This window comes from Bacillus rossius, chromosome 12, assembly GCF_032445375.1.
Source record: "Bacillus rossius redtenbacheri isolate Brsri chromosome 12, Brsri_v3, whole genome shotgun sequence".
Taxonomy (NCBI): Eukaryota; Metazoa; Arthropoda; class Insecta; order Phasmatodea; family Bacillidae; genus Bacillus; species Bacillus rossius.
In genome coordinates, this window is record NC_086339.1 from 23671918 (window position 1) to 23696909 (window position 24992).

Sequence of the window (24992 nt, forward strand, 5' to 3'; positions counted from 1 at the left end):
AGATAAGATAAATTAATTTATGAATCTCAATGAAAAAAAAAAGTGATTTGTGTTAAGTGAAGATTTTGAGTGCCAAATAGATTTTCAATCAGTTTACCCATATGAAATTGTTGTACAAAACAAGAGTCAAATCATTTACAGTGTTATATGAGCAAAAATGAAATTTAACATTGTTTTAAATTTGTAAATTTTAAGCTTCGTGTAGAACAGTCTAGGCCCTAGAGTTTAGAATGCCCCAAAATATAAGATGCTCTCAAATTTAAGGCTGTTTTGAATAGAAATTGACCTCATACTAGGCCTGTGCGAAAATAATTTTTTTTAGTTCAAATTGAATACTAATATCAAATTCCAATAGTAAGAATTTGAAATTTATAGGGTGAATGGATTACTTTCGCAGAAATTTCACAAGATAAACAATAAAGTAGTTTTTTGGGTATTTGTGGTTGCCAGGGAATTACACGTATCATTTGTAATATGAAATACATTTTGTTGTGTTACTGTTTAACATCATCGACCTGATGAAGCATGGAAAAGCCCTGTTGTATTTGAAGAACCCCAACCCGTGTAGCCAATGAAAGGTCCTACTTTTTTGCAGATGGATACAATTAAAAACTATGTGGATCAATCAGATGATCATTGGTGATAAACACTTCATGAGTTATTTTTAGAAACACAACAAAAAAAATTGTGATCACAGTAGTTTAATCTATTCATCTGATCAATTATAATCTGTTACTCTGTTAGAGTTGTTGAATTCTTATTCTGTTATAGCTTAATGCATCTTCATCCTAAAACATAATTTTGAGAATGAGAATTGCTTTTTAGTGGCTGTCCACTCACGTTCACATGATTCCAGGTCCGGTAGCTGTGGAATACGTATCTGTTTGATGTAAGGGTGGCTATTGCTGTCGGTGTGGGAAGAGAGCTTCTACATATCACTTATACTACATACATGTGTTGGAAGTTCCCACGGATGTCCTTTGCCATCTTACTAAAAATAGATAACACAACATTTCGTGCACAGTTTTTTTGTTTAACAAGGCTCTATGGTAGCATCTTTCAAGAGAGTTCTCTAGTTCCACCTAAAGTAAGAAAAACATATAACCATGGTATTTTCCATACATTCACTTGAATGCCTACTACCTTTGTATTTTTAGTGAAATAGTTATTTTTTACACAAGTGAAAACTAATATTTTTTATTACAATGATGCAAAACAGTTTTCAAAAGACCGAAAACACTCAGCATTATACATGGTTTTCAGTTCACTTTAAAATAACTAGTATTTGAAAATGAAATAATTTCAGATTGGTTTGCTAAATAAAAACATTTCAAAAATGGATATGTAAGATTTTTTTTTTAAATTTACCTGTACAGATTGATGTAAATTGTTAATTTAGCCACTGTTATCTTTCTGATTTTCCATGTCCTGAACAAGTAGTCAGATTCAAAGGGTAGATTCTAGGTACTGTTCGAGATTTTAATTCGAGATTTGGATTCAAAAAATTATTGTTTGACCCATCACAGAAAAATTACATGTGCTAAAATTTTATCCCCGCAGGCGGTGTCATGTCCCCCCACACCCCGAGCTCGGAGCCCCCCAGCCTCACCGAGTCCATGCACTTGATGGACGAGATCCTGTCGGACGTTCGGATGGACCGGCTGGAGAAGATCGAGCGGCTGGAGGCCGTCCTGTCGGCGGCGACGGCCAACGTGCCGTCGAGCGGCGAGCCGGAGCCCCGGCGGCAGCAGTGCTCGTGCAGCTGCCACGACGGGGCGGGCCCGCCCTGCCCCAGCGGGGTGTCGGACGCAGCCTGCCAGACGCTGTCCACCGGCGACGTCGTCATCACGCGCATCTTCTTCAAGGAGGAGGAGAGGGAGCTGGAGAAGACCATCACGGCATCGCCCAGGAAGGTCAGGGAAAGTTCTTCCTAGGGATACTCAATCACTTGCTTTGTCTCTCGGTTTGTAAAACGTGTTGAACGTGTTAATTATGTTTTATAATCAGTACCTGTTTAAAAAATTAATGAAATTTGAATTCTCTAGAATTTGCTTTTAACTCATGCAGTTTTTAAAACTATGTAGCTAAATACATATACATTTCAATATCAGATTTTAAATATTGAATACATATTGAAGCTAGTGATTGATATGTAGTAGATGGTTTTTTTTTTTTTTTTAATTGTTTGTTACTATTCTAAAAAAAAAAGGTATAGATATTTTAGATATTTATTTAATCATTATCCTGTAATATTCATTTTTATTAATTTATTATCATTGGTTATGTGTTTTAATTTAATTTGATAGTGCCTTAATGATTATGTAAGTACTATAAAATTTCAGAATATTGTGGTTACCACAAGAATATTAAAATTCCGAATGTAACTTTTTACTCATTGGTTTATACCAAACATTGTTGCTGTTGATGTTTTAAATCACTTTCATTTAGAGAAGTACTTGTGTATTAAATAATGCATGCTAAAATGGGAGAAATTTCAGGCAGGTAATCTTACGCTGTATTCACTGGTTTGTGTTCAAACCCAAAAGTCATCATAGCTGCATTTGATAAAATTCATTTATTTGGGAGCTTAATTTTGGCTTAATTGTTGTGTATGCAGAACAATTTTCTGAAGGATGTTGTGGTTAGGCTTCCAAACTCTTTACATAGATAGAGTCTGGGTTGCAAAAGCATTGCCATTTGAACTATCCCATAAGTAAAGCATTGAGCATGTGTACTGTACATTTGATGGTCATTCAGTATGATAAACTGTAAAAAAATATAAGAATAAAGGAAGTTACAGAAACCCAGTCTTAGATAATTAAATGTAATAAACTAAGACAAACTTTAAATATTGTTAAGTGTGGTTATTGACTTAATTGTTTTATATATTTATAGTTAGTTATTGCTGCAATAGTTATTTGAGCATAAATTAATCTAATAGAATAGGCAACTAATAGGTAGGAACAAGATTATACGGTGAATTGTGAAAATAACACTGCAAAAGCAAAGCATTTCATTACAGCATATAACATTGAAATGCAAGTTAACACATCATTTGACACCAATCCCCAAGATGATGTACTTTTTGTAATTTTATAGATAAAATTACAATATTTTTGTTCTGGAAAATTAGTGAAACAATCATTTAATGGATAGCATGTTTCAACACCATGGGTAATATTTTTCATGTATTTCACATTATTTTATATTTTATACTTAATACCTAGATTAGAATTCGAGGGGTATGTTCGAGGTACTCTGTGGGATTCGAATTCGAGAAAATTGTGATTTGAACCATTTATAGTAAATGTGTGTTGAGTAAATTAAGGTGCAAAATATTAAATGCAAGAAAGCTATCATGAAAAATGTACAGGAAGAGCCCTAAGATAATGTAACAACAATAAAACGAAATACCCAACTTGGCGTATGAAACTGCCATAAAACAAAAAATTGAGACAGAAAAAATCAGCCATTCTTCATGTGTTCGTATAATTTTTTTAAAATTTAAATAAATAATTTTGATTGTTTGCTTTTACATTGCAATTTTTTTTTAAGTCAGATGTTATAGTTTCTGAATACATTATAAATAAATTATTTAGCATAGTTTGCTTGTAAACTGAATTTCTGCTATTTCAAGGGAAGTTACTTGTTACTGAATAATCAACACCGTTTTATTTAGCAGAATTTTTTGTTGTGATTACCGGTCATAATTAGTTCTCCCATTTGTATGCATTTAACATATTTTTTTTTGTCTAAAATACAAATTGGCAGGTGTACCAATTACTATTGAAATTTTTCTTTTCCCGTAATAATTATCTCTGGTGCAATCTTTTTGGGTTAGCAAAACTCAAAGTAAATAAAGTTAGTCAAAATTATTTACTTCTTAGCATAGTTCAAATTTTGTGATAAATTATTGTTTACTCATATATATAAATCACCAAATACTAAACTTCAGTATTCATGTGGTTACAAAAAATTAAATTGTAACAAATCTGAAACCAGTTTAGCAATTTTTGTGGGTAATTAAATTTAAAAAAAAAAATTCTTTCAAGTTTATGAAATGTTTGAACATTGAGTGTACTGCATTAAAGAGGAGTAAATTCTGGGACCAATATGATTTATGTTGGTCATTAGTAAAAATCAGTGTGCTCATATGTAAATTGTTCAAAGGTGCCAGGAAATATTTTATCAAATAGCAGGAAATTGAAAGAGGAAAATTTATAGTATGTATTTATGAATGAAGTTGTAATATATAGCCATATTCATGCTTTTGTTACAATTTAATTTTTTTATCGTATGATTTTTTGAATTTTAGTTTTTGGCAATAAATAATATTGAGTTTCCTGTAAACAGAATTCATGAATTTTACTGTGAAATTATTATTTGTGAATTTTATTACTTCTCTATTAACAATAAGTAGTAATATTAAACTCCGTTCTTTTATTCCGTGCAGATTTGCAGAAATAACTGGCACCAATGTGCAATTGTTTTGTTTTTGGCTCAATTGTGATAAGTGTAAATAAAAAGTAAAGTGTTCACTAGTGCTATAGCTTAAAAGTTTAAAACAAAACATGGTAATGTTCCATGTAATGGCTTCAGATAACTGTTAGTATGTTACAGGCAACAGATGTGTGTGGGATTAATTGCCTCTCTTTCATCTACTTTTTTATTAAAGTAGTTTGTGTGAAGGAGAGTACACAGTACAGAAAAGCTGATGTTGAAAATATTTTGTATTTTTTTTTTTTTTGTGAAAAAGTGGGAAATGTAATCTCATTTACATTAACTTTACTTCATCATTGAATATAAATATTTTAATAATTCTAACTACATATATATTTAATCTTTACTGCTAAGTATAGTTTCTGTGCAAAAATTAATTTTAATATTTATGAATATTTTAATCACGATAATTGTGTTTAGTATTTTATACCTATTGAGATTTTTCAGTTTGACTGCTCTTGAGATGACAGCAATTTGAATGTATATTAAATGTGATACATTCTCTTTGAAAACATTATCTGGAAGGTAAACAGTTTATAGCAAATATTTTAACGCAGCTTACATGGCTCCTAAATAATACTAAAACAGTTTTCTTAAGGTATATGTATTGTATATATGTAAAGTGTGATTTTAACTACCGTATTCAGTTTCTGTGTAAGTCATGTATATATTACTGTAAATTTTTTGAATTGTAAATACCAAAGCAATTTACAAAACTTAACGGTTTTGCTAATTTAACACATATAAATTAGATTAGGTGAAGATATAACTTTGTGATAAACAAAAGCTATGTATTATTTGATAAATACTTAAATACATATGTGATCGAAGAGAAATAATCATGCGTACTAATTAAATTGGTAGCTTATTTTTATAGTGGATGTTGGATTTGTAAATAGTGCTTACCCTAGATTTATGTTAACTAATTCAAGTGTTGGACGCTTCAAAATTCAAATATGGCGCCATTTCGCTGCCATTAACTCAAGCGATCCTGGTGGCCATCAGGAAAGACTCAGTGGTTCGTCTGGTACCGGCGTCATCGGACGTCCGGCTATCGTTTTTGACTTTCATGTTATCTGGTAACAGTTTCAGTACGAAACATTTGGTCCTCCGGGCCGGATCAATCCGCTAACCGCGATTACTGAGCTATCGGGCTCAGTTCTAGTTACGTGGAGAGATTCGGAGTGTTTGTTTGCGTCGTTCATTGTACCGAGTCTCCTTTGTCCGTCGTTGCCCCGCCATAAAAACGTGAACGGGTTATCATCTTAATGTGCTATTAGCTTCCAGTGGAAGGGAAGATAACAACTGAGTGCGTAAGGGAAGATAAGAACTGAGTGCGTAAGGGAAGATAAGAACTGAGTGCGTAAGGGAAGATAAAAATTGCCTTTATCACACTGACGGTGTTGGTGCTGACGAAGCCTTTTGTGTCGTGCCGCACTATTATTTCTTATCTTTCCACGGTAACCAGATACTGATAATGACCGGTCTGCTATAAGATTGCGTGTTTTCTAAGACTGGCGGTGAAAATGACTTTGAATTATTAAGTAGACCGTTAACATAGATTTTGCCAAGTCTTTGTTCGGCATTACTACACATATCGATACAAAATCGATTCGCAGGACATTGAAAATCGATTATTTAAACACTACTCGGTTTAGAATCGATTTTAGTTATAAAATCGATTTTATAAACACCACTCGGTTCAGAATCGATTTTTTGCTGAAAAATCGTTTACATTTAAATTTTTAGTTGGTGCTTCCATTTTTGACTGAGTGTACTTAAGTAGAATAAACACAACCATGACTGACAGTGTTTCAGCTCTGGAGCGACGTCTGGAGCGTGCCGAAAACCGATTACAGCGTGCCGCGGATCTGGCCAAAAGGGTTACTACAGACACTTCCAAGCAGTCATTATTCTTTGCAACCTGTCGGGACTTATCTCAGCTTCGTAATGGGTTTGAAGATGACCATTTGGCTTATGAATTGGCATGCAAGGAGCAAGTTGATTTTGATGACACAAGGCATACAAGTAGGCTAAATCACTTCGACTATCTTTATTATGAAGTTAATGCAATCTGGGACACATTAGTGCAGGATTCTAAGAACCGGAACAAGGAAACACGTAATCAATGTGCAGCTGGGTCGTCACCCCGTCTGCCAGCTATTGATTTACCCCACTTTCAGGGTAATCCAACAGAATGGCTCAGCTTCTCAAATCTGTTTGAGGCTCTAGTTGTAGACAACAGAAGTCTCACCAATGTAGAGAGACTATCTTACCTAAAGTCATCTTTGTCTGGTGACGCGTTGGCAGTAATTCAGGCATTACCCTTGACTGATTCGAACTATAGTATTGCTTGGGAACTACTGTCTAAGAGGTACAGTAACAAGCGCTTGATTGTTTCATTGCACATTGAAGCAATTATGCAAATACCATCTGTGTCATTAGAGGCCCCAGCATCAGTGAATAAGATGATGTCTCTTCTGGCAGAGCACATTGCGGCATTACGAGTGCTGGATGTCAATGTTGAAAAATGGGACCCGCTGTTGCTGCATATCATTGAAGCTAAGCTGGATAAGGTTTTGCGTAACCAGTGGGAGCTGTTTATTAATGACAAGGGAGCAGAGTTACCCAAGCTTACCGAGTTTTTGTTATTTTTAGAGGGTTATCGCCGTGCAGCTGAGTCACAGCTAGTGACGTCTGGGAAAACCTTTAAGAGCAAGTCGTCTATTTATTCTAAGCCAGCTTCTAGATATGTGCAACATCAGTCATTCGCAGGAAACACTGTTTCCAAGTCAGTGAAGTGTGTCATATGCAGTGGACCTCACGAAATCTACCAGTGCCCCAAGTTCCTTGAGTCATCTCCAAAGGAAAGGTATCAGATGGTGAGGTCAGGAAACCTCTGTTTGAACTGCTTGCGAACGTCTCATCATGCAAGTGCATGCCTTTCGTCTTCTCATTGTCGGTCTTGTGACTCTCGACATCACACACTACTTCATTTTAGTGACATGCGACCACAGTCACCAGACCATGATGGTGTGAATGCGTTGTGTGCTTCATCTCCTGGACAATATTTGGCTGCATCCGAACTGCATAATCAAGATAGTCCATCTACGATTTTGCTGTCCACTGCACTCATAGAAATTCCAGTCAGCTCTGGCAGGACTCACACAGTTCGAGCACTCTTGGACTCTGCCAGCCAATCCAGCTTCATGACAGAAGGTTGTGTGAAGAGGCTAGGCTTAATACGTCGAAAGGCAGCTCTGCCAGTCTACGGTGTTTCCCAGGTACCAGTGCATGTCGCTAGGGGAGTAGTTGACTGTTTAGTGAAACCAGTTGGTCAGGAGGGTCCGCGATTGTCACTCACTGCCTTCATTTTGCCTAAGATCACTGGCTCACTGCCTACAACACAACTGAACCCTCATTCATGGGATCATCTTTCCCATTTGCAACTAGCTGACCCTCACTATGCACAGCCTGGGCCTATTGATGTGCTAATTGGGGCAGATCTGTTTCCCTATGTGCTGAGCGGACGCACACTAAGTCTCAGTACCCAGGTCCCTGTAGCGATTGACACTGTCTTTGGATGGGTAGTGATGGGGAGAGTACCCACATCTGCAGTATCGCTCAGTTGTGTATCACTTCATTCTATTACACCAACACTTGACGACACAGTTCGGCAGTTTTGGGAGGTGGAAGAGGTTATTGTACCCCCAAAGCCTTCCTCTGAGGACATTCGATGTGAACAGATCTTTCTCGAGACTTGCAGAAGAGATGAGAATGGTAGATATAGTGTGGCCTTACCTTTCAAGGAGCCTTCACCTCATTTTGAGGAATCACGTGTTCAAGCACTAAAACGTTTTCACTACCTTGAACGCAAGATGAACAAAAACCCTCATTTTAAGGCATCCTATGTAGAATTTATGTCAGATTACATTGACCAGGGTCATATGTCAATGGTTCAAGAACCCCAGTTGACTACACCGTCGTTTTATATTCCGCATCACGGAGTTTTGAAACCAGACAGTAGTACAACAAAGTTACGTGTGGTCTTTGATGCATCGGCCAAGGACAGCAAAGGAACTTCTCTGAATGATCAATTACTTACGGGACCCAAACTGCAGAGAGACATAGCTGACATTCTTCTCTCATTTCGAGATCATGCAGTTGCATTTACTGCTGACATACGACAGATGTACCGTCAGATTCTAGTTCAAGAGGAATTCCGCGACTGTCAACGAATTCTGTGGCGACCATCTGATGATGATCCAGTTTGTGAGTACAGGCTCAACACTGTTACCTATGGCGTGTCATCTGCACCCTACCTTGCTATCCGCACACTCCATCAACTGGCTGCAGATGAGAAAGATAGATTCCCTCGGGCATCATCAGTCCTCCTAAAAGACACGTATGTTGATGATGTTGTAACTGGAGCACCCAATGCACGTGAGGCTATCTCATTGCAAAGAGAGTTAATTGACCTCCTCAAGGCTGGTGGTTTTCAGTTGCGAAAATTTGCCAGTAATGATTTATCTCTGCTCTCTTGGCTTTCCGAAGACTTGGTGCAGGGCAGCAAGGCTCTCCCCTTGGACAACACTTGTGGACTTCCCACCGTCAAAATATTGGGTCTGCAGTGGCAATCTGAAGTGGATGCATTCGCTTACAATGTTCAACCTACTTCCTCGACAGCTACGAAGCGGAGCATACTGTCCGACTTGGCGCGAATATTTGACCCTCTAGGTTGGCTGTCACCTGTGGTCCTGCTTGCAAAATGCCTCATTCAGCACTTGTGGATTCGATGCATAGATTGGGATGACCCTCCTCCTGCCGACATCCTTGCAACGTGGCAGCGGTTCCAGCGAGAGCTTCCTAGTCTGGCTAGCATCACTATTTCAAGATTTGTCCCAGTGACCCAAAGAGAACTCTTACTAGAGATCCATGGATTCTCTGATAGTTCGGAGCAAGGTTATGCGGCAGTTGTTTATCTCAGAGCCACTTCACCTGATGGCTCAGTATCTGTATACCTTCTGGTTGGAAGGTCAAAGGTAGCCCCAATTAAAAGAGTGTCATTGCCTCGCCTGGAACTCTGTGGTGCTTTGCTGCTTGCTCGCACAATGCATAGAATCTTGCAAAATTATGGACCTCATGTGAACCTAGACCAAATATTTGCCTGGACAGACTCTACAGTTGTCCTCCACTGGATCCGTGGATCACCTCATAAATGGAAAACTTTTGTTGCAAATCGTGTCGGCCAAATCCATGACCTTGTCCCAGCAAAGCACTGGAATCATGTGTTGTCAGACAGCAACCCGGCTGATTGTGCCTCTAGGGGCTTGTTTCCAAGTGAGATAGCTGACCACTCGCTGTGGTGGACCGGTCCATCATGGCTGTATAAGCCACCAGAGGAATGGCCACAACTCACCGGCTTGATGGACAGCATGGACGAAACAGTGATGGAACAACGGATCTTTACCTTGCATAGTGTCAACCCTCTGGCAGACACTACGCTGCTGGAAAGGTTCTCATCTTTAAGCAAGGTCAAACGCATTACGGCCTATTGTCTCCGCTTTGTGCAACGTTTGCGCTTCAAGAAACTTCCCCCCCGTAGTCCACCAGATGCTAATGAGCTTAAAGATGCCATGATGGTATGGGTTCGTTTAGCCCAGGCTTCAGCATTCGCATCTGATATCAAAGCTCTGCAAGCTAACCAACCATATCGGGGTCCACTCTTCAAGCTGTCTCCCTTCTTGGATCCTGCTGGCATTCTCAGGGTGGGCGGACGTTTGGAACTATCAGACTTGGCTTACAACCAACGACATCCAATTCTACTGCCCAAACACCACAGATTGACAGACCTTGTAATTGACCACCTTCACATCCATCTGATGCACTGTGGTCCCACCATACTACAGTCTGCTGTGCAACGTGACTTCTGGATTGTAGGTGCTCGGGGCCTCATTCGTCAACGGCTGAAGAAGTGTACTTTATGCTTTCGAGTTCGCCCTGTGCCTCGAAACCCACCCATGGGTAATCTTCCAGTCGATCGTGTCACACAAGCCAAGCCATTTCTCAAGACAGGAGTCGACTATGCTGGACCCTTTAAAATCACCATGTCCCGACTGCGGAAGGCCCGCATCCAGGATGCCTACTTGTGCCTGTTTGTATGCTTTGCCACCAAGGCAATCCACTTGGAGCTGGCCTCTGATCTGACGACAGATGCTTTCATAGCTGCCTTTCGCCGTTTCTTGTCTCGTCGGGGGCGATGCTCTGACCTTCACAGCGATTGCGGGACTAACTTTGTCGGTGCCAGTCGCTTGTTGACTGGACTAAGAGCCTTCATGTCAAGCAAGGATACACATGACTCCTTTGCTCAGTCGCTGGTTGAACACCAAGTTACCTGGCATTTCAATCCCCCATCAGCACCACATTTTGGAGGCCTGTGGGAGGCAGGTGTAAAGTCTGTGAAGTCTCTCCTCATAAAGAGTGTAGGTGCTCAGGTACTCACTTATGAAGAATTATACACTCTCATGACACAAGTGGAGGCCATTCTCAACTCACGGCCTCTGTGTGCTCTCTCAAATAATCCAAACGACATGGCTGCTCTGACACCCAGTCATTTTCTAGTCTTGGGGCCTCCTGCACTAGTGCCCGAACCAGATTTGTCCCACCTCAAGCTAAATCGTTTGTCTCGATGGCAACTCATCCAGCAAGCGCATCAGTCATTCTGGAAGCGCTGGCACCAGGATTATCTACAACAGCTGCAGCAACGACCCAAGAGCCTAACTGACCAAGACATCCTCAGTGTTGGCACCTTGGTTCTCATCAAAGATCCGAATCTACCACCATTGTGCTGGAAGTTAGGCCGTATTGTGAAGACTTTTCCTGGCTCAGATGGTGTCGTGAGAGTGGCTGAGGTGAAGACCCAACAAGGCACCTTTCTACGGCCTGTGGTGAAGCTGTGCCCGTTGCCCGCCCAATAAATGTTTAAAATATGCATTTTGGTGGGCGGTATGTTGGATTTGTAAATAGTGCTTACCCTAGATTTATGTTAACTAATTCAAGTGTTGGACGCTTCAAAATTCAAATATGGCGCCATTTCGCTGCCATTAACTCAAGCGATCCTGGTGGCCATCAGGAAAGACTCAGTGGTTTGTCTGGTACCGGCGTCATCGGACGTCCGGCTATCGTTTTTGACTTTCATGTTATCTGGTAACAGTTTCAGTACGAAACAGTGGACTTAACATGTTTTATTGTTTGTGTGTGTGTGTATATGGTAATATATTTTCCTCATGACTGTAATTTGTCCTGTCCATGTGTTTTCTAAAGGATTTTATGTTAAGCTTTTTTACAAAGCATGTTAAAACATTGGTATTGACTAATGAAATGCAATGTTACTAAGGTTTCTTTTTGTTTGATGTGCAGTGCAATAATTAGTGATGTTATTTGCATACCTCATAGTGAATATTTTTGTTAAATTGTACCATGTTTTTCTTTCTGTCTTAAAAGTAATGATTTTGGCATGCTCTGACTTAAACTCAAAAACTATTTATATTCATGCTTTTTTTACTTATTACTTAATGGAATATTCAATTACGGGAAAAAGAATACTCTCCTGCTTAGTGAACCATGAACATATACTTCCCTTATCTGCACCGAGCAGACTTTGCATGATCGGGTGCAGTAGTGGGCAGTTTACTGTCTGATGATTGCCTTGCGGTTTCCATATCACTTTACATGTGTACTGTTTCATTGTTTTCTGAAATCAAAATTTTATTTTATTTTATTTATTCATTTATTTTTTTTGCTAAAATCATTGTGACTAATTAGTAGGGGGACAAGATTTTATGGTGATTTACGGTAACACCGAGGAGCATGTCTGTGCACCGTCACCTTAAAATTAAGCATCAGGTATGTTAAACTTTACTTGAACTACAAAAATTTAATTATTTACTTAGTACTTGTGTAAGTTTGTACCAAAATATATGAACCAAATTGGTAAAAAATATTTGTTGGATAGTGCATCTCTTGTTCGTACATATTGGTACATGTTTCAAACACACAAACGTTTACTGATTTATTTTATTTTTATTGTTTTGAGTAAATTCGTTCTAAACTTGTTTATTAAATATTACTTTGTTTCAAAAATTATGCATGCCTGTCAAAATTAAACTATTTTTGGTGGAAGGAAAATTTAGAAAAATCTGTGTGATTTTTGTTGTAAACAAGCAAAATTTATTAAAATGTAAGCACCACCAAAATCTCCTGGTTTAAAAAAAATTGTTCTAAGAATAAAACCACAGAATCTTCTCTATTAATTAGCCTTAAGTGTGTTTTTTTGTAAAAGTTACAACTGAGTTAAGCTGGATTTAAGATTTGCATGTAAACATGCTTAAAACATTGTAGGTAGTTTGTATCAGCGTTTTATTTGTCATTGAAATCCACTGAATTCCACCAAATCATTTTTCAAGAAAGCCAATGAATGAAGTTCTACCATGTATTAGCATTTAACATTTCAGAACATGTATCTTAAAAATATGAACCTTTAATTTTCCTGTACAAGATATGCATGCAATTTTCTCTGGTATTGAACCTCTGGTTATAAAATTGTTGTCATTACAGCTGCAGTTGTTGAATGTTTTTCTCCAGTTCATAAATCATAAATGCTGTATTGTCACTAACAGCTTAGTCATTGATGCTTCTCAAGTCTTCCAAGCACGTCTGAACGTATCCAGGAGTGCTCGATTGTGCTTCATCAGCTGTGCTTGCCAATAGATGCAATAGTGTCTCCTTCCCAGAATTTTTGCTGCCAGTTTACATAAGGTGTTAGACTGCTAAATGTTAGCGAGCGTAGTATTGGTGTGTATTCCAATGCCTTCGAAACTGCAAGTCTTACTTTTGATATTGAAAAATATAACATATTCTATTTGTAGGACGAGTGCTCAAGAAAGTCTTAAGATTGTTAATGTAAAGTATGTTAGTAACAGTAATATTTAAAACCTTTTTTTTTTTTTTACTTGTTTAAGGTATTGGGTTATAAATTTTGAACATTGATGATGGGAGAGATGTTATCTTTCTTTTGCTTTTTTTTTTTTAATGAAAAAAGTTGTTGAATAATTATTAATTTTTGAAAATGCTGGTTTATGTGATAGCTGCACCAAATTCCTGACTCTTGCTTCTGTAGAATGTTTGTGAAAATTGTGTACAGAAGTTTGAACATTTTAAATAGCAGTGTTAAAATAGAATGTTACCGTATTTATCCATCTATGGGTTGCACATTTTATGTCGATTCTTTGTTTAATTACATGTACCGCAAATCTTAAGCTTTTTTTTTTTTTTCATTTTGGGTAAAAAAGAAATTAACATTGCACTGTGTGGTCAAATCAGTGTATAAGTAACTAGACTATGTTGGTTTTTAATAAATATGTTACGAGTAAGTATAAATTGCTTAATTAAAATAGATCAGCAGTGCATGTTGGTTTTTAATAAATATGTTACGAGTAAGTATAAATTGCTTAATTAAAATAGATCAGCAGTGCGTGTAAAACATTATGAGCTGTGCCGTTATAATATGTCTGCCGCTTGTTGGGTGGCTACCTGGCCGGTGCCAGCAAGCGACGGCAAGTGACGTGACCTTCTGCCACGGGGGCTGGCATCTGGCAGGACGGGTAAATCTATAAATAAACCAGCCGTAGACTGAGTAAAGGGGGTTGGGGGGGGGGTGTATGTTTGTGTGTGAGTGCCTGTACCCATGCAGCAGTGTTTATGGTTCTCCCTTCCTCTCTCATCGTTGTAAATGTCCGTCAACTGGCACCGTATACAGTCATCACATCTATCTCGACAGATTTTTGTGACGCAACTGTAACGTAAGATTTCCCAGTTTTCTAGAACAACATTCGACAAAACTACTGAAAAAGGGGGGAACTGACAAAAATATTTAGCAGCATAATATCTTTTTTCTCTTTGGGAAGAAGATGGTTGAAAAAAAAATAGATGGGAAGAGAAACACAAGTATAAAAAAATAGTACTATTCTTGGGCCATAAAGGATGAAAAGGGGAGAGACAGGGACCATAAAAACTTCACTTCTATTTTACTGGAGACAGTTATATGGTGCGATTCTTATTTGAGGGTAACTCTTATGGTGCAAATGTTTGATTTTTTTTTTACCCAAAATTAGAGGAGCACCCCTTTGTTGGTTAAATGCGGTATTTTACACCTTATATACAGGTAAAAAAAATTGTCAGAAGTAATAATTTTTAATTTTATTTTAAATGGTATAACAAAAAAAATACTCTTGTCAGGTAATGTTGATTTGTATTGTTGCGATTTTTTAACTAACATCTGTATTTGTACAAAGGTATTAAAAATATTTGTAAAATGTTTTATATTTGTGTTTTTGAATTGAATATTCATAATTCCATAGCATTATGGTTTGGCATTCAGAAAATTCCATTCCGTAATATTTTTTTACTTGTGTTCTTAATTGGCATACATAACACATTACATATCATTATATTGTATTGGTTTATTGCCTCATCTTTATTCTTGTTTGTTAGTACTAAAGTTATGGAAAACAATAGCAGCAGCGTGATATTTTGGTTGATATGACGTTACCCGCACAGAACATGGAGGGAGATACAGAAGCGAAGACTCTTACAGTGGAAACTGAAAACATGTTGTGTGCGACATATAACGCTACCTGTTGGGTGGGCCCATAACTATACTAGCAAAAAGAAATCGGGCAGAAGGTCCAAAGTTAGCTTTATAATGATAATTTAACTATGTACTTGACTAATTGCTTAATGGAATAAATTTTAACTGAAAAAATACGTAATACTGTTTTGTAATTCGAGGTCTATTTATAAAGTAAACTCAGATTACTAAAAAAAATAAACACTGAAAAAAAGTTTTTATTGGCAGTTTTAGTTTACTACATTCCTACTTCACATTTTCACATAATTGCTATTCAGTTCCAAACACTTTTTGTAATGCTGAATGGATTAGAACTTTCACATTTCAGGAAGTTGATAAACATCTGCCAACCAAATGCTCACCCACCCTCTCCCCCTTTAAATCATTTTAAAAAAAAAAATTTTATGCTAATTAAGTATAGAAAAATGTTTTAATTGGGAGGTCTGTCGCTTCCGCGAACTTAGTCATGCAGACATTACACATGTGTATCGTGATTAGTTAGTAAATTATTTTACTTGCATCGCGTACATCGCATCACCTTTTGCCATTGTGATGCCAGCATAAAGTCCTTTGACGTGACTGCAATTGCAGTCGCAGGTCGCCGATCACCAGGGCAGGGTGTTTCCTTTGAAACCACTGACGATTGCCATTCGTCTGTGTTTCTAGTGCCATAGTGCGTCTCTGTTTGTGATAGCATTAACAATGACACTTAATAAAAGTAACAGATTACTTCTAACTTATCTTTCAGTGGAAGAGATGACAAACCATATTATTTTCACAACTAGAATGAACATGAAGCTATGTACAAGCAATGTGCTGATAAAGGTTCATGTATGTTTAAATTGGATTGTACAGGAAAGAAGGCGACAGTGGAATATTGGAAGTCAAACATTGCAAAAAATATTGCATCTGGAAATTTGCTCCTACCATCTAAAAAACTTACTAAAAGTTATACTGTCCTACTGTGTGTTAAATGAGGCCTTTCGACTTCAGAAGCATTTGAGGAAGCCTTTTCCCAGACTGTCAGCTGTCAGTAATGAAAAAGAAGCAATTTACCATTATCGTCTGTGCCTGGTGTGAAGGGTTTCAGAAAATTCATTTGGATTATAGTCTTATTTCATGCACTGATTAATGTGCTGCCAGAAACTCCAGACACAATCATCATTTTGCATGCTGTCTTCAAAATCTCCTTAGAAGTGCGTACCTAGAAGCAAATGATCAACCACACTATTCCTATGACCCTCAGGAACATCACCCAGAATAGTGTTCACTCCACTACATACTGTTGGTGGTTTTGGAAACTAGGAAGGTTTTTAAGTTAGAGATTCCTTCATGGAATATTTTAACAATGGAAGTATATTTTGGCAGCTATCTCGTATTCAAAGAAGTGAAGAGTGGAATAGAGCTTTGAACCATTTAAAATCCTGTATCTTCCCGAAGTCTACCTCGGGCAACGCACATTCGCTCTATACAATACTACAGTGCTTCATAATACAAATACATTTATAACCATACAAATACTCTTATTAACTTACAAATATATAGCGCCACCCATGGAAGTACCGTGACTTAGAACTGGGTTGAACTTAGTGACAGATGTAATTTACAATAATTTAAATATGAGATTGGTCCATAAGGGCGCCAGGTTATCCCAGGCATCTAACCTAAGTGTAGCTGTTGTTATGACTCGCTCTGAGCACTCTGGCAAGCGGCTTCGAGGCTCGCCCTGAGTCAAACACGAGGTGTCAGCAATTTCAACACCGCCAGCGAAACAGCGACGCGGGTCGCCGAAGGCCGACCGCCGCTGCGAGAGAAAAGGGAACAACACGGAACATCAACACGGACGTGGACAGAAGGATAAAAACGACAGCCACCGTCGAGAAGGGGCTTCTTCTGGTCACCGGCGACTGGACGACTGAAGTCGCGACATCGAAACCACGGAGCGCCGTGGTCCTCGGCCACCGCATTCCGTCGTCGAGAACCTGCCGCGAGCGCGACCCAGCACAGCGTGGGTAAGGAATCTGCCGAGGTGTGGTAGCGAGGCTCCCTGATCATTGTCGGAATTAGGTGACCGCTAACACTGTAATAGAACAGGTCAGTAAATCAAGTCTCTATATTGAATTGTCTTTCTTTCTTAGTCTCGAGTCCCGAGTCCCCTATCACCCTGTCTTAGAATAGTAAAGAATTGAGATCATCTATAGTTGAATCATAACAGTGTGGATCGCCGGCCCTTAGTGTGGCTCACTAAATTCATTGGCTTCACCGGATGGTGAAGACTCTACCAGCTAACGACATCCTTAAGCACTCTCTTCACCCCATAGGGAATTGACTCCTTAGTAGGTTGGGCGGAGAACTTATGAATAAAACAAACATTTTGTCGGGCATGATTTTATTCACACAAGCCGATGGACAGGTCCTAAGCCTGAGTCGGTATGCAAAAATTACACTGGAAACACTTAACACATGTTAAACTTCACATTGCTCATCAACACCCTCTGGTATCCATCCTGCTATAGAAAGATTTCGATCCGAATCAGTCGGCTCTGTACTCTTTTTAAAACTCCACGGTGCGGTCACGCAGTGAAGGAGAAGTTACGGCGGGATGGTCACACCCGGCACCACAAACTGGTCCAGGTATTCGTGGTGAATTAATTACTGAAGGTTTCGGTCGATTAATAAGATTTACTGGCATTCAGGCCTTAGAGATGTAAGTGTTACAGCTTCCACATGTGACGGTCAAGTCCGCCTTGTACTGCAAACTCCTGGAGACTGTTTAAAAGGGAATGGTCACAGAGGGGAGGGACAGCACCATCCTGCACCACATCCATAAAGCACTAATAAATGTTTTACGTAAAATTTAACTTCTAAAAATCTTACAATTTACTTAGTTAAATTCCTTACGTGGGAAACGACTGACAGAAGGTCTAAACATGTACCTACGTATTATCTATATGGTAATTTATTCTTTGAAAAACACTAGTCAAACCAGAGACTGTTCGTGGCTTGTGGGCTACTCCGTTACGTGGGGCCCAGACTATTTATATATTATTAAATACACTCAGTGAGGACTACGTATTAAATCTGGCCTGGGGCCACATAATACGAATACAGATGTTTGTCAAACCAGGTACTTTTAAGGGATCACACAAATAATTAACGGTGCACTTTCTTTTGTGAATATTAAGACTTTACATAAATTCTTACGACATTTAAATACACAGGTACTCATACAGGTGCCTAACGCATAACACTATCTACATCTACATACTTAGTTGCGGACACAATCACTAACTTGACGCGTGCATGCATGATGCGAGGGTGCGTTCCGCCAGCGAGTGTTGGTACTGGCGGGGTGGGGACTGGGCTTAACTATCAAAAGAGGTACGACGTCAATAATTACAATCTTAAATACTATAACCATGTCCCTTTATGCTATCACAGACGTATACATTGGGTGGCGATACTCCATTGAGGTTACAAATGTTAGGAATACAACGGCATTGCACATCGAATTATAGCTTCATTTGATGGAGAAAGTTGTAAGCATTAAAAAATTAAAATTTTCAATGTCAATCACAGAGTTACAGAAAAGTATTGTTATTCTTATTGCCGCAGTCATGGGGTCTTGTTCCTTGTATATCTATGGTCTACACTAAAAAGAAAAAAAAGATAATATTCAGTGTTGTCTTTGGTTATGTGCCTTTAAAATGTCATTCTAGTTACCAAAAGAGCTTTTGTTTCATTTGTGTTAAGCATGGCCAATGTCCGTTTGAAAAAAATGAAAAAGAATGAAAGCTCACGAGAAGATTTGGAAATCTGTTCGAAACAAGTGGGTTATGTTGTACTACTTTAGTTTTAACTGACCTTATTCAGGATTTTAGGAGATTCTTGGGGCCACGGTGTTTGAGTGGTCATGTCACTTGCCTCCACCAGAGCTATCCGGGTTTGATTCCCGGTGGTTTTAATCGTTTTTTAACTAGTTTAAAACGGTTGGACGTTTCTGTGAGTCTTTAGGATTTTTGATGTTCTCCCCTTTGCCCTACCTTTTTGTCAGTCAATTCTCTAGTCCAGTATCATACTTCATCAGTGTAGGATGTAGAAAACTAAAATATGACGCACCATGTGAGCAGTAAAGCATAAAGTATGCACAGTGGATGGCCTGATTAAATCTTTTTATCTCCCAGCTAGTAGTAGTTCGGTAATTAACAAGGAGAAGGGCGCATCATAAGATAATGCAGATATAAATACAAATATGTGCCTTATTAGATCTTGAAATTTTTCCTCCTCATTCTGTAAAACTGCATTTGTCATCAATCTGTCCATTCTCCTGTCCATATGCCATCCATGCATCTGTCAAATAGGCTACCATTTATAACACTGCATGTTCATCATAATATTTTTTTACTTACTCTTAGTATGCAGCCAACTGACGAGAATGCTTAAATTTTGTGTAGTTCTGAAGGAGAGTCTTATTTCTGATGAAAAAAATAAAATAAAATCCTGACATGTTTAATGATTATTCTATATTAGTATTTGATGTACAGCTGACTTAATCTAAACAACTGTCAACACTAGGCTAAGGTATTTTAAGTGTAACTAACTTAACCCAAATGATTATTCCCAGGATATCACAGTATTTCTAATATTTAATCAAAATTTAACATTTCATTAAAAAGATAAACTATTGGTAAACTACTTGAAGTATCACAAAAACCCCTTAGAGATTGACTGGAAAACATAAAGGAAGTTTTTATTTTTTATTTTTAGAAATTTGGGGAAAATTTCTTTTTTAAGGCTATAGATTTAATCTCTCAAAAATATTTAAATTCAAGTTTTTTAGCTCTGATATTTATGTATATCCTATTTTAAGTTACCTACCTTATGTTATTAATAACATTTGTGTGTGTGTCAATTTTTGTTTTGAATATCAGAATTTAAAACATGTTCGAACGCAATTTGAAAACATGTTAGGGAAGCAGCTAAACAAATTAACAAACTTAAAAAATTTTTAAGATAAAGGGCAATTCCTTGCAAACATTTTTGAGTTTAAAATTTCATCAATCTCTGTGCGGAAAGTTAAAGATTGGCAAGCTTTTGTTGAACGGGTGTAATTTTCCGGACCATCTGATTGGCTGCAGGTCACGTGATTGACATAGGCTATCCGATGTATCATTGTGATTCCTGCAGTAGTTTATAGTTTTAATGGATGGTTAGATTAGGTTTACACTAAGAATAACCAAAAGCATGAATGTTTTGCTAGGGACATTTAAAATAGGTAATTCCTAACTAATTCTTAACACTATTTTATATTATTTTTAATGTTGCTAACCGAAACTAATGAATCGTTCACATGATTTTAACTACTTTAAATGTAGCTAACATAATCTCACAATTATTTATTTTGTAGAAAATGAAAGGTTCAATAAATATAACTAAAGGTTTGTTGTTCACAAAATTAATAATAATATATTCAATTTTGAAGTGGATTTTTACCGTTATGTCTTCATAAGTCAACATTGTTACTCAATTGAGTTTGATATGTTGCCTTTGTAATCATTTATATTTTGTACAAACATGCATCCTAAACATTTCTCCTTATTAAGCACTTAACAAATGGGAACATTAGATTGACTAATACAAGTGTACATAATTTGATAGTTAGCCAAAACAAATGATTTTGATTATAAATTATATTTGTATTTGTTAGATTTCACTGTACATAAATGAATAAGTAATTTATTTATATGTGTAACAATTTTATTATCAGTTCTTAGAATAATATGGTGTAGGTGTGTAAAGGTTATATTTTTTAAGTGAATTGTTTAACCAAGACATAATATTATTTGTAATTCAGTTTTTTTTTATTGAGCTTTTTCATATGTTCTGTAAGTATAAATATAATTGTTTAAGTATATACCAAACACAAGCAGATATAAAGTTTGCTTAGTAGAGTAGTTTTCCTATCCATTTTCACTGGGAACTGATGCTCAGTTTATCATGTGGGGCATGTGTGCTTACATTTCAGGAACTGATTGACAAGGTGTTGAAGCTTGAAGCCCATGTTGCCCAGTTGAAGTGTGTGCTGGGTAAAAACGGCAGAGAAGAATCACAGTCGGCCACCTCCAAGCATAAACGTCCATTTGATTTCACAAAGTTTGTATTACCAGCCAATTTTTTCAACAATATTCATCTTAAATGGGTGTTGCTGAAATAGATTCATTAATTTAGTTTTTTTCCTAATGAGTCCTAACATGACGTTTTTACTCCCCGGTGGACATATTGTGTGTTAACAAATTTAATTGATCGGGTAGCCATATTCAGCTAGTGTGGAAAAAAAAAATTTTTCACTGTAGTACAGTAGAGGCCCGCTAATCCAAACTAATTGTGACCGAACCCTGTTCAGATTAGCGAAAATTCGGATTAGGCGGAATTTTCTTATATATAATGCCATTTATGGTCTTTATGAGGCGTGGGCTATTTAACATCTGATGTGTCAAATATTAAAGATCAGACACAAAACACACCGTTATTATTTAGCGTATTTAGCATAATATAAATACGTAAATATTTAAGTACTATGTACGTAATCATATTTTTTTCTTTTTAGTTGAAGGAGAAACAGATAAATCATAATTTTCTTATGTACATATTAATAAACGTATGACATTACTTGAAAAAGAACTTGTTTTTCTTTGCTTTTCAAGGTTAAAAATATTTATTTTTTCGTCCTAGCCCTGTTCGGATTAGCGGGGTTCGGATTAGCGGGACTCTACTGTATGTTTAAATTCAGTTTGAAAAATATTTTTTTATTCGTAAATAATTTGATATTCAGTTTTGAACAGGATGGCAGAATCCTAAATTGTATCGTGCTTTCCATTTAAATTGTTCCACAACTGCTGGGCGGGAGCTGTCCAGACGGGTGGGTGGTGGATGGTGTTGGCAGGTGCTCGCAGCGCCACGTGTTCCTGAAGCTGCTGTACCTGGGCTGGGACTACCGGGGCCTGGCCTGCCAGGAGGACTCCCAGCGCACCGTGGAGCACCACCTGTTCGCTGCCCTCGCCAAGACCTGCCTGGTGCGCAGCCGGGAGACCAGCAGCTACCATCGCTGCGGCCGCACCGACAAGGGCGTCAGCGCCTTCTGCCAGGTGAGCCTGCCCCGCGGGTGGGACAGCCGCAAGTCTCTCTGCAGGGTTTTTCTTTGTTGGTTGTCATACAGTTGCTGCACGTGGAGAACTATCCTAGGTGTGAGTTCAGCTTATTACAGTTAGTTGAGAGTGTTTAGGAAAGATAAACTTATTAAACACATGAGATTACATACAGGAAAAGGCCTCGTTAATTAACTGTGTAATAAATCATTTAATCATCTTGTTGTTCACACCAGAATGCATACTGTGAAGAATTTCTCATTACTCTGAAATCCAAGTCTGCGAAAGCGTGGGTAATTATTATGCCCTCTGAATTATTAAAAAGCAAAACAAGTATTTTATTTATTCTTTTAATCATTATTAATTTCGCATTGTGACATGCCTCCATTGTGTACTTTTTTTTAATTTGGTGTTATTGTTCAATTGAATTATCGAATATTATTTTTATCGTTCAACTGCATTATTATCTAACGAGCATGGTAGCCACACACACACTTGTGTATGTGTGTGTGTGTATAATAAATATAGATGGGATGATCGAATCCTAGAATCCCATCCAATCTCTAGTATCTGAAATATTCAAGATTTGAGGAAAAAAATTTGAATAAAAATACTGTAGTGAATTTAGTGAGTGGTTGTCGTAAGGGGTGGGGGAAATGGTGGATATATCTTCCACCTGTAGTTATTAAAAAATATTAACTATCTGGGTGAAGGCAGTATGTTGTTGTGGGTGATGCAAGGTGCTGGTACAACACCTGGAACTACAAACCACATTGGGAGTGGTGCATGTTGAGAATAATGAAGTAATCGTATGTAATCCTCCTGCGACTAAGTAATTTTTTTAACTCGCAATTTATTTCTTTACATCTCCTCCGGAAACATTTTTTCTTATCGCAACTGAATGTAGTAAATTTAAAAAAAATTCATAATTGGCAACTCTGCTTTGCTAGTGACTAAAATTTATGTTCCCTGTAAATATGTGGTGTTTCATTGGGTATCAGATGTTTATTTCTTGCTCTGCTGTAACAAAAATAAAGATTGCTTATATTTGGTGGTGTAAAGGGATTCACTGAACAGTGATTAAAAAATATTTTTATACAAAATGTGTGCCATGATTTTTTTATTTAAGGAAAATTAAAAGTTTGAACTTTGTAACAGGGTGATGTTTTTGAAATTCCACACAGTTTGGTTTTGATGGCAGGTGGTATCGCTGGACGTGCGAAGCTGCCTGTCGGCCGCGGAGTTGGAGTCGAGCCCAGCGACCGTCCGAGGGGAGCTGCCGTACGCCAGAATGCTGAACCGCGTGCTGCCCAAGGACATCCGGGTGCTCGCTTGGTGCCCGGTGCCGGCCGGCGCCAGCGCCCGCTTCGACTGCAAGCTGAGGACCTACAAGTACTTCTTCCCTCGGGGGAACCTGGACATCCAAGTGAGCACCTGCTTCGGCAACTCCCTGTACCAGGAAGTTCTTTGATACGGCACGTTTGCCTGATTACGTGATTAGTAGAGACAAGGTTTTATACTTATAGACTCACTTTCTACACGTCCAGTATACAGCCTGCATGACCGCCCGTCCAGGATCTTGTCTTCCCATCTAGAAGACAGCCTGCCTACCAACCGGTCCAGTAACCAGACTTCTTGCCCACTCGTCGAGTGTACAGATTACATGACCGACTGTCCAGCGTACTGGCGCCCTGACTAGTAGACATCTGCGAATTGTGATTTTTCCTTTTGAATCGAATTTCAAAAAAATTCACGAGTTTCGAATTTTTTTCGAATCGAATTTGAGAATATAAAAAGAAAATTGAAAAAAAAAAAATAAAAAAGCGGGAAAGTGAAAATAAAGGGAATACCATAAAAAGTATCACAGTTTACCTTATTTAGCATGTTTGACTTTCAAGGATAAAAATATTAATAAAAATATCACAGCATAAGGAAGTTGTACAAAAAAACAATAACAAATTTACCGTTTTTATCACTTAAGCATCGCACATTTTAATCTAAAATCAAGTTTGAAAATTAGGGGTGAGACCGTGGGTGCTACTATTATGCAAAAAAAAAAACGCATGTATAGTAATCCATAAAAACAAAACCTATTCATGGAAAGTACATTTATTTAAAAAATAAAAAGTAGACTTTGCGAGAGCACGCCAAATAATTAATGAGTGATGCAAATAAACCATTTTATTCAACGTAAAAATAAAGAAACCCGTAACAAGAACGTGTTTTGTAACTATACGCATAACGATCGTTCCTGACAGCGCGCGCGTGCATGCAGTCTGCGAGCTATCAATATCGATCTTGGACTACGTGCGCACACACTATACATGAATATAGGAATCAACACAACCAAACTGGCGCTGCTTACGTTTTATAAGCGGTATAAAGCGACTCCCAAAACGTTAAAGATGAAGTTTGTAGCATTGCAAAATGGGTCATAAGAATATTAAGAATAAGTTTGAGGTGAAGGATATTTTTTTTTGTTGATATAGAGAACAGTTCAGATATGTTAAAAATTGTTATTAATTACTCTTTTTAAATTTCATGTAAAGTCTTAAAATACTTATTTTCCCGAGATATTTAATTATTAATTTGTGGGTTAACTCCAGCTCATAACTAATTTTGATATATGATTTCATTAATTGTTTTATTTAAGGCAATGG

General features: G+C 37.7%; 3 protein-coding genes across 3 annotated transcripts in view; all 3 read left to right on the forward strand.

Moving 5' to 3' along the window:
- Positions 1-14880, forward strand: part of LOC134537718 (egalitarian protein homolog) — a 31337-nt gene extending 16457 nt beyond the window's left edge. The window contains exon 7 of the mRNA XM_063378462.1: positions 1561-14880. Coding sequence (XP_063234532.1) covers positions 1561-1934 — 374 coding nt within the window. The 3' untranslated portion in view covers positions 1935-14880. The remainder of the gene's footprint in view (positions 1-1560) is intronic.
- On the forward strand, positions 8454-11477 carry LOC134537270 (uncharacterized). Its single transcript, XM_063377542.1, has one exon. It carries the CDS (start codon positions 8454-8456, stop codon positions 11475-11477), a length of 3024 nt encoding a protein of 1007 aa, XP_063233612.1.
- A 3938-nt stretch (positions 14881-18818) lies between the features above and the next one.
- LOC134537720 (tRNA pseudouridine(38/39) synthase) overlaps positions 18819-24992 on the forward strand; it is a 34111-nt gene continuing 27937 nt past the window's right edge. Inside the window, exons 1-4 of the mRNA XM_063378464.1 lie at positions 18819-19016; positions 21213-21340; positions 22131-22332; positions 23534-23758. Coding sequence (XP_063234534.1) covers positions 18942-19016; positions 21213-21340; positions 22131-22332; positions 23534-23758 — 630 coding nt within the window. The 5' untranslated portion in view covers positions 18819-18941. The remainder of the gene's footprint in view (positions 19017-21212; positions 21341-22130; positions 22333-23533; positions 23759-24992) is intronic.

Excerpts from the sequence above, each read along its gene's own strand:
- LOC134537270 (XM_063377542.1), top strand. The coding sequence starts at position 8,454 with ATGGTTCAAGAACCCCAGTTGACTACACCGTCGTTTTATATTCCGCAT.